Source organism: Phalaenopsis equestris, unplaced genomic scaffold, assembly GCF_001263595.1.
Source record: "Phalaenopsis equestris unplaced genomic scaffold, ASM126359v1 Scaffold000609, whole genome shotgun sequence".
In the NCBI taxonomy this organism is placed as follows: domain Eukaryota; kingdom Viridiplantae; phylum Streptophyta; class Magnoliopsida; order Asparagales; family Orchidaceae; genus Phalaenopsis; species Phalaenopsis equestris.
In genome coordinates, this window is record NW_018165049.1 from 1,174,771 (window position 1) to 1,184,497 (window position 9,727).

The following is a 9,727-nucleotide window of genomic DNA, read 5'->3' on the forward strand; positions in this document are numbered from 1 at the left end:
ATATATATATATATATATAATAAAAGCAATGTTTTTCTGTAAATATTGCTACATTTTCACTTGTTTATTTAAACATTTTAAATTGAGCCTTTGTTGGTAGCTTATAACAAAGAAAAAGGGAGAAAAAAATTTCTCTTTTTTAATCCATAATGAAATTAATGTTAAGTAAAATAGCTTATTAAATATAGCTAAAAATGGGAAATTTCAGAAAATAAACGATGATTTATGAATATCTTCTATGTTCATGCAAATTGCTAGAATTTAGAAGGAATGAATACTGTAATGCATATTCAAAATAAATTACATAAAACTAGTCTTATGGTGGAGACTGGAGATAATAGTAGAATATAGAACATGTCATGAAACAAAGGAATGTGAAGAAAAAATGCAAATTAGCAGAAATGACTGAAGTGGGGCTCTTTAAATTACACGGATTGGAAATTCATCATCCTCATAAGTTTCAGCTTTAAAATATTTATGGTTAGTTATATGAATCCTCACACTATATTATTTTCTGCTAGGTATTGCATGGTGTTCTAAAATTATTTCCAAGTGGTTAATTTTGAACTTCTTTTATTCCTGTTATATTAGAATCATACCTTTTTTGGAATAGTTATATACATACCACTTAATTTGGAATATTTATATACATACCACTTAATCCCTATGCATTTACATGGCTAACACCTAAACTCCAATGTTTGTATATAAGATACCTTATGAATGTTCATATATATGGTTTTTATGTGTACATTTTTTTTTGCCTTTCATTATTCATGCCTCAGTTATAAGTCTGTTTCCTATGAATAAAAAAACAATCTATTTTCTATTATATTTATTTATAATAGATGTTACTCCATCATCTCACTAATATAATTTTCTTCTTAACAAATTTCTGTTTTTTGATTTATTTTATCACACATTCATTTTAATAATCTCCTTAAATTGATTGCTTCATGGAAATCTTGAGAAGAGAGAAATGGCTTCTTATGAATGATCCAATAACTTTACTTGATTTCATGTGCAATTTACTAAATACTCACCTTTATGTTCAAACGGAAGTGATAATCTGCATGACCCAATTGGAAACTCTAGCTTCTGCTTCAGAACCTGCAAGTCAGGCTTGTATAACCAAACATCTCCCTTTCTTTCAACAAGACGCTTGCATGAAAAGAGATTTGGTATCGGAAGACAGTCCGTAACAAGAAGAACATGCGCTGGATCATGACCTTCCTTCATCTCTACCGAAAGCTTGGCTGCCACATGCTGTAAATGTAACCGAGCAATATCCCTCGTCCAGTTTCCAGTTTTATTACAAGGAAGCTTGACGGCAACTAAGCCAAATTGTGATCCTTTTGGCAGCTTGGGGTATGGAAGCTTTTTGCAATATGGTTCATCTGATTCTTCTTCTTCGTCAATCCATTCTGGATAGAGATCATCCCACGTAAGATCTATGGCAGCTCTGTCGAGATGAACTTCGGAAATTTTCGAAGTTGGGAAGAGGTTTTGCCAAAGCTTGATCTCAGTGCTGTTGAAGTTTAATAATCCAACGTTCAGATTTTCTTTCTTTTCATGTAGCTTTTTTGTGATTTGTAGTGTCTGAGCCCAAGGAGTATTTAAGTTTGACGTGTATCTTTGATCGGGGATTTTCTCACTCCACATCCATCCAACACTTGCAAAACTTGAACTGCGTTGTTGAGTTTTTTTGAAGTTAGAGATTGGGTTCATCTTTGCATGACATGTGTGCAAAAAGTTGTTTATTGTGAGTTCTCTATTTTTAACTACTAGTTTAGCCAATAAAGCCTGTTTTTCTTTTCATTTTCCATATCTAAAAGCAGATAAATTTAATATGTGGAAGTTTGGCACAACATAAAATACTACACATGAGTCCAATGGTGAGGCGTCACGTGTCAAGTGGGCCCCACCGTTTTTAACACCGACCAATGTCAACGTATTATGGTGAGTCACATTTGACATGTGGCACCCCATCATTGGACTCCGAACGTAAATTGCGTATGTAGTCCATATGTAATATTTTCTCTTGGCACAGAGCTATGGTGAATAAGACGAGAAGTAATTGTACGTACCGAGCAAAACTGTACGATGATTTTGCATAACGACACTTTAACGGAGAGTAAAAAAGTTTAAACAAGATTCCAAGCATAAGAAATACAGTGAGGCACTTCAACCAATGAAGTTTGCTGTTTGAACTCCTTTCTTGACACGAATTGGCCAACTTAGCTGTTTCTTTGGGACTACTGCTTTTGTAGGTTCTTCTTCGACTTGCATCAGAACTGAATAAATTTAAATAAAATCCATAAGATCTTGTTTTTTTTTTTTACTTGAGGCTAATCAATAAGAAAACAACATGTAAATTATTCACCTCTTGGAAGAAAACAGAAAGAAGAGTGGTGTAAAACAAGTCAATTGCATTATTTTAGAGATATAGGAGATTAAAATTCTTGTTTCTAGCTTCGAAGACTTCATCATAAAGAACAAAATGAAAATAAATGAAATGATAATTAAAAGTTTAATAAAAAAATCAATCTCATAAGTGAATGAGGAGATTATGTCTCATCGGGCCATCTTGTACTTTACAAATATTGATCAACAATGAAAATTTTGGAGAACCATGGAAGGTGAAGGGTTTCCTTCCATTACTTTTTGTATTTTGATGATTCTAGTGATGCTAAATGACTAATAAATTATTACAGATTTAAATATGGACAAAAATAATGAACACAAAATAATAAAATGACCATAAGATTCAAAAGGTATTGAATAAGCTTAAACATTTGTGATGAAAAAAAATTAGATTTCATCATCATCTTTCTCCCTTGGCACATTTGAATAAAAAAGCTTTATTTGGATGTTTTTGTTTTCTTATTGTTTGGCCTTCGCATGTAGTAATAGTCACATAGTCATTTTAAGTTTTTAATGAGAATGGGCATGTTAATGAAAAGGAGATATAAGATCTTTTACACTTAAGCAACCACAATATAAATTACTTTTTTTCTTTTTTTTTAATTAAGTTTTTTTTTTTTTTTATGTTTTTTGCCTTCACCAAAATTGCCTTAGAGAATTATGATAACAAGTTTTATTGACAACAATATAGATAGGCACATAAGTAAATACATACTTTAATTGAGGCATTGGCTTCCAAATTCCTAGGTTAATTTTCATTAATGATCATGTTAGCACTTCCCTCAATCTATGCTCCCATCATGATCCTTAATCTTATCCAACTATTTGGCATCGGATTTATGATGAATTCTTGCATTTCATTTGTTACTATTGAGTTTGTTTGAGTTGTTAAAATTATTCCTTATGTAAAATTTAAAGCAAATTTTATCCACATAACTCTGATATACCCACTTCTCATTTATGATCCTATCATACTAATTTTATTTACTCATTTAATCTATTTTTTCCTTTCTTCTATGTATGTGTTCAAACATCTATGTCTATCTTGAATGATATTAAATTAAAACAAAATCAATAAAACCTTAAAGTACCTCAAAAAGGATTATTGCACAAAAAACTTCTTTCAAAACCTAAATTGAGTTAAAAATGATCATAGCATATAAAAATATGGTTTCATAAGATATTGCTAATCAACCTTGTTTTTGATGAACTAGCAGACTCAACTAATATTAATGCTTAGGGTTCCATTGAGCCTTAGACCATTATATTTAACTATCTCATCTAGTATATGATGGAACTATCTATCATATCTTCTTGAAAACTTAAAGGAATCTATGCCTGGCCACCTAAGATGCTTACTTATTTTAAACCTTGGTAACTCATGATCTATACATTGTCATACTTAGCTAATTAGGCACTCTTTTGAGTTAAAACCAACACACCCATATGTTCCTTGAAAAACTAGGTGCTTGTTCTAACTTTGTTTCATTAATTGACCTAGCCTAAGGACATCTTGATGGCATGTATATTGATTGATCTAAGGGGAAGTTTTGTTGTAAACATCTTAAATTCAAGGTTAATCTAAATGTAATATATTTAAAATTTATAATGCCCTTATTTGTGTTTGGTTGAAAAAAATATAAATAAAAACGAAAAATTTTTAAATATGCATCCTAGGTTAGGAAAGGAGCTAGGATAGAGGACTTTGCATTAATTGCATCTTCATAGACAACAAGCACTTAATAAAGGCCAATAATCAATTTAATAATATTTACATAGAATTCATGATATTGGGTCTCTAGTCGGAGCTTGTCGGGCCTAGCAACAATGGGAGCTCACTATAATACTAAGCTTTAATGAGAACTAAAAAGTAAAAGCTTCTTAATATTGACATGGATAGTGGGTCACTAGTAAGAGCTCCTTAGGGTAGAAAACACTTGAGCTCGATCATGAGTGAGAGCATAGGTTATCATGCCTTGTATTTGAAATTCATCTAATTTAAGCAAACTTCAAATATGCTTAAAATGAATTATGTAATATATTCAAAACTTGTTGTAAAAATACTTTGGATTTCTTCTACACTTAAAAAAATAACATAAAAATTAAATATAATATGTTGTAAATGTTTTACACTTGTAACAAATAGCCTTAAAGTTGTCCTAGATTACCTTGGGTAATTATAATCAATCTACTATTAAAATTGCAATAACTAAGGTTGACTTAATCAAATGAAATCCTAATAAACTTGGGCTCACCTAGCCTATTATTACATCTTATATAATTAATATGGATGAGCTCAAACAATCTTCCTAGTTGGCTCCTTATAAACCCAACATCTACTACAATTAGAAATAATTTATAAATTAGCTCATGTAAGCCAACAAGTATAAAAGTCTCTTAAGCAAAGCCTACATTAACCTAGTGAAACCTAGTGGTGATCAATCTTAATCGCTTGTCTATAGATCAATTGTCAATATTATGAAACCTAGCTACTTCTCTGACTCATGGGCTTTGCAGTAATGGTGAAGATGACAATAAAGTATTTTAGTTGATCAAAAGCTTCTTTGCACTCTTTGGCCCACGTAAAGTGATTTGTGTTCCTCATAACCATAAACAATGTTGAATATCTATCTTCAAAATTACAGATAAATTTGTGAATTCCCATCATTTGTCAACTCAGATTATGCAATTCCTTTACATTTCTTAGTGGTGACATATCCAGTATCACCCTCACTTTCTTAGGATTAACTCTAATTCTCTCCGATGTAAGCAAATATCAAAGAAATTTTCTAGAGCTAAACGAAAGATGCTTTTCAGCAGGTTAAATTTTAGGTTGAACTTTCTTAAGTATTGAAAGCCTCCTTTAAATTTTGTATGTGATGTTCTGGTGATTTGATTTTAATTAAGAGTTCATTAATATAGAGATTGACATTTATCCTCTTTTGATTTTAAAAATTACATCCATCAATTTTTTGTATGTCACCCCAACATTTTTTAAGCAAAAAAGACATTATGTTATAATAATTTACACCATCCTTTATAATGCAAGCAATTTTTTAACTATTCGTTAGACACGTCTTGAATTTGTGATATTCTGAGAATCCATCCAAAAAGCTCATGATTGAATAAAACATGATAGATCAGTGTGTCAATTCATAGCAATGGATAACTATCTTTTGGGCAATCAAAGTTAATGTTTGTATAACCTCCATTTCTTATTTGTCTTTTAGACCATGATAACATTTACCAATTAGTAATACTACACTTATAAATTTGGCATCTATCAACTTCATAACTTGTTGGGTAGGATCAACCAAGGTAGTTGTCACATGTCTCACAATTGTTTAATTTCTCTTAACTCCAAGGCTTACACACTATATCATTGATAAGCTATGTCAATGCTAATTTCGAGCAACTCGCTTATTATCCATGTGAACACATCTTAGTACTCTTGTTTGGTCCATGAGATCATTGGACATTAGAACTTCCTTCAAATCTTTAGTTGTTTCCAAATTACTTCTCTTTTGTACATTAAGTCATCAGAGATCCTCTTTTATGTTTCCCACAACATGGAGGTATCAAGCTCAATATAACACTACATCTCCTTGAATGGTAATTTGCGCCCCTCCTGAAAACTTAACAATGATTTGGTTAGTAGAAACTATTTTCCTGAAGGTGTTCAATCTCAAGTTGTCGAAGATGACATTGTATGTGATAACGGTGCTTACCATAATAAAGTCAACTAATACTTTCAATTGTCTTCCACCTTCTCCCCAAGTCACTATTAATTAATTTATTATGTAATTTTCATTTGCTCTCCAAAGAAACCATACAATGGTCTTAAAGTTGTCACCATATGTGAAATTTTCATATTCATTTTCTTAAAAATTTTCTTGAACATAATTTTGACCAAACTGCTCTTTTTTTATTATGATTCTTCTGATTTAAGAAATCCTGATTAAGGCCGTAATAATGATGGTTTTGTTGTAAGGTTGTTGCTTATAGGTAAATCTATGTTGAGAAAAGTAGTAGAAATTTATTTAAGAGTGGCTGACCTAGCAAGAGTAGTCAAGTTGAATATCTCTAAAAATAATCATTTTAGGTTGGAACGATGTGAAGCTTTGAGTCCATCTCCTCTCAAGATGGTTAAGAATGCTCCCAATTTATACATGACTCTTATTGGGGCAAGCTCATTGTTTGTCTCTTCTACGGAAGACTTCCCTTTCTCCTTGTATTCACATCATAGGCCACAAATTCTTTAAACTTTATGGCCCTGATCAGCTCTTTAATGAGACATTTGAGATATTGGCACTCCTTGTGTTGTGTCGGTGATCTTTATGATAGACACAATATTTTTTTAGGTAAGGTAGATGACCTCCTACATGCATCAGGATGGGTTTTATAAATAGATCATTATTATGATGGCATTAACAACTTTAGTCTTGGATACTCCTAGTAGAGTCACTGCGGGGAAAGGGGTTGAAAGTGCTCTCGTCTCTTTTCAAGCAATCTTCATTCAAAATAATAGCTTCCCTGACTTGTTTTGTGACTTTGTTTTCTTGTTATAGTTGGAATGCATGTCCGTGCGAACTGATTTCTTCTCTCCATCTAAACTTTTAGGCAATGTTTCTTGAACTGATTTTTTTTCTTGCAAGTTTTAGTAGAATTTGACAAAAAGATGTACTCTTTGGTAGATATGTAATTGTTGGCCTGCTCTAGGAATTTGATCTAAGCTTTCAATCACTTAAGATCAAGAGTGTATCTTAAATGACATTCCCTTGAACCCTTAGCTAATGCTGCATGAGAAACTATTGGTTTTATATCTCTAAAATCTAGCATATTCCGCTGGAACTTAGTAATAAAACTTCTCAAGCTTTTCGCTCTTGAAAAATTTTTAAAAGAGCCTGTGAATTGAAGTCATTTGCGGTTTTTGGCTAATAGCTAATTGAGCTATTAACATTTTATTATACTCGTTGGAGGATGTGATAACTCCCACCAATAAATTATTAAAATATCAGAGCGCTGACTCCTTCAATGTCATAAAAAATAATTGACACTTCAAAATGTCATTTATTTAAGGTATGTACATTGCTAACTCAAATGAGGTTACATCCAAGGATGGAATCTTAAATTTTTTTAAGTGCCTCACCTTCAATAATTTCTCTCAAAAATGCATTCTTGAGTGACTTCTTCCTTTTCTTTTTCTCCCTTCATCTCTCCTTTTAGTCATCTGAAGAGATATATCTCTCATCCTTTGGAGTGCCATTTTCATCAGTTTTTTTTGTCAGTATATATTGGTGAAGGAGCTCTTCATGCTCTTCTTTGATAGTTTATGGTTGTCAACTATGGATCCTAAAAATCTCGTCTTGGTTGTAGAGTTTGTCTTGTGAGAGCTTATCTTCTTGCTTGTATCATGGTTGCCATTTCATCATTTGGTTTGTTTATTTATTCATGACAAATTCTTGAGTGCAATTCATGTTAATTTTTGTTTTATTCTTCACACAAGTTCTTTTCTTTTTTTTTTGGTTTAAACTATGATTCCACACTCGCTGCATATTTTAGGATGTTGAATCCCAGAATGACTATGGGCTTATACAATCTAGCAAGACTCGCAGAGGAAGTAGAGAAGAATGGAATGCGCTATTTAGGATAAGGAGGAAAGAGAGAGCTGTTCCGGATCAGGCCCCTCTAAGGGTATAAGATAACCCCTATTTATAAAACTTGAGATGATCTCTCTATTTTATTGGGTTACATAGAGGCAATATTTAATAAATTAGTATAGTATGGTGTTTGCTGATATAGCCTAATGATGTCAGACTGATGTGATGCAGAGAATAGATTAGGCGCAGTCGGGTGCATGTTCCTTCTTTATTCGAAACAAGTACCCAACAAGGGGCACTTGACTTGTTAACCAACAGTAGGAACTAGATAGCGGGAACTCAATAACAAAAACTCGACAATATGAACTTATTAACAGGAACCCGACAATAAGAAATTATTAATGGGAACCCGACAACATAAACCCAACAACAATAACCTGATAGATGGATCTTTCGAGGGTTAGGCTATCAAAACCTCATGGGCCTACTAGGACCTCCATCTACCCATAATAATTACTTTTTTTTGTGTGTGTGTATTTCTCTCCCTTTCAAAAAGATTCTCATGAAACAATGTAGGGGAGGTCATGTCTTCTATAAGACTATCATTCAAAATGATGCATATCTTTCTTTTATTTTTCCATCACAAGGGTGTTCTAAAGCCCACATAAATTTGTGGTTTGAAAAAATTAGGAAAAATGTCAACAATTTCTGATTTTTACATAATAACTACTCAAAATATTTAAAATAATAATTTAACAATCCTAATTTTAAATATAATATTTTAATCACTCAAAATCACAAATATAATATTTTAATCAACCTAAAACTTCACTCAAAACCTCATGAGTGAGCTTAGAAGGGTGATCATAATGATAAAATTGTTAAAACATTATATGTAAGCTTTAGATGGCTAAAATATTATTAAATATTTTGAATAGTTGACATATAGAAATCTCTTAATATTTAATTTTAATAAGTTTGATACAGAACTAAATATACATAGGAAATAATCACACATTTGTTTTTGACAATTTAGAAAAAAAAAAATTGCCTTATCATTGAAACTCATGATCATTCCAAACAAATGTTCAATTTTCCACCTACCAAACAATTAAAATAATATTTTTCTCACCTAATCTCAACTCAATTCATTTAACTTCTTTTTATTTTCTCCCTTCTATAACGCTGGTCTAACAGAAGGCTGCCTTTACTGTGCAGCGTCTTGCCGGTTAGCGCTAAAAAAATGAGATTAGTTAATGAAAAATATTAACAAAAAACAATTACTTTCTATGTGAAATGTGAACTGAAAAAGGCTAACAAAGTTGAGAGCCGCACGCTCAGGTAGATCTAAAGATAGCAAAAGCAGACCTAAGATAAGGACGCTCAGGCAGATCTACAAAAAAAAAACAGATCTAAGCTTAAAGAAGCATCCTTTTCTGATAGATCACCAAGTTGAGTTGGTGAAGAATGGAGGCGACTGCGAAGACATTAATTGCAAGATAATTGATTTGGTAGGTGAATTGTGCTTTTAGAGATGGCTAAAATGATGGTCCTAATGACTTAACTGGATAAAAGAACATATTTTAGAGACAATTGATTTGATTTCTCATATGGCTCATAAAGTTGGTACTGTTGCAGATACTGAAAATTGGTACTGTTTTTCAGATATTCAGTAGAAGGATATATATATATATATATATATA

General features: G+C 31.8%; 1 protein-coding gene across 2 annotated transcripts in view; it reads right to left on the bottom strand.

The window, feature by feature from the left end:
• Positions 1 to 9,727, bottom strand: part of LOC110029900 (UDP-glucuronate:xylan alpha-glucuronosyltransferase 1-like) — a 12,782-nt gene that overhangs the window by 1,712 nt on the left and 1,343 nt on the right. For both annotated transcript variants that reach the window (XM_020732385.1, XM_020732384.1), the window contains exons 3-4: positions 2,088 to 2,294; positions 1,044 to 1,687 (exon numbers count right to left, since the gene is read on the bottom strand). In XM_020732385.1, coding sequence (XP_020588044.1) covers positions 1,044 to 1,687; positions 2,088 to 2,294 — 851 coding nt within the window. The remainder of the gene's footprint in view (positions 1 to 1,043; positions 1,688 to 2,087; positions 2,295 to 9,727) is intronic.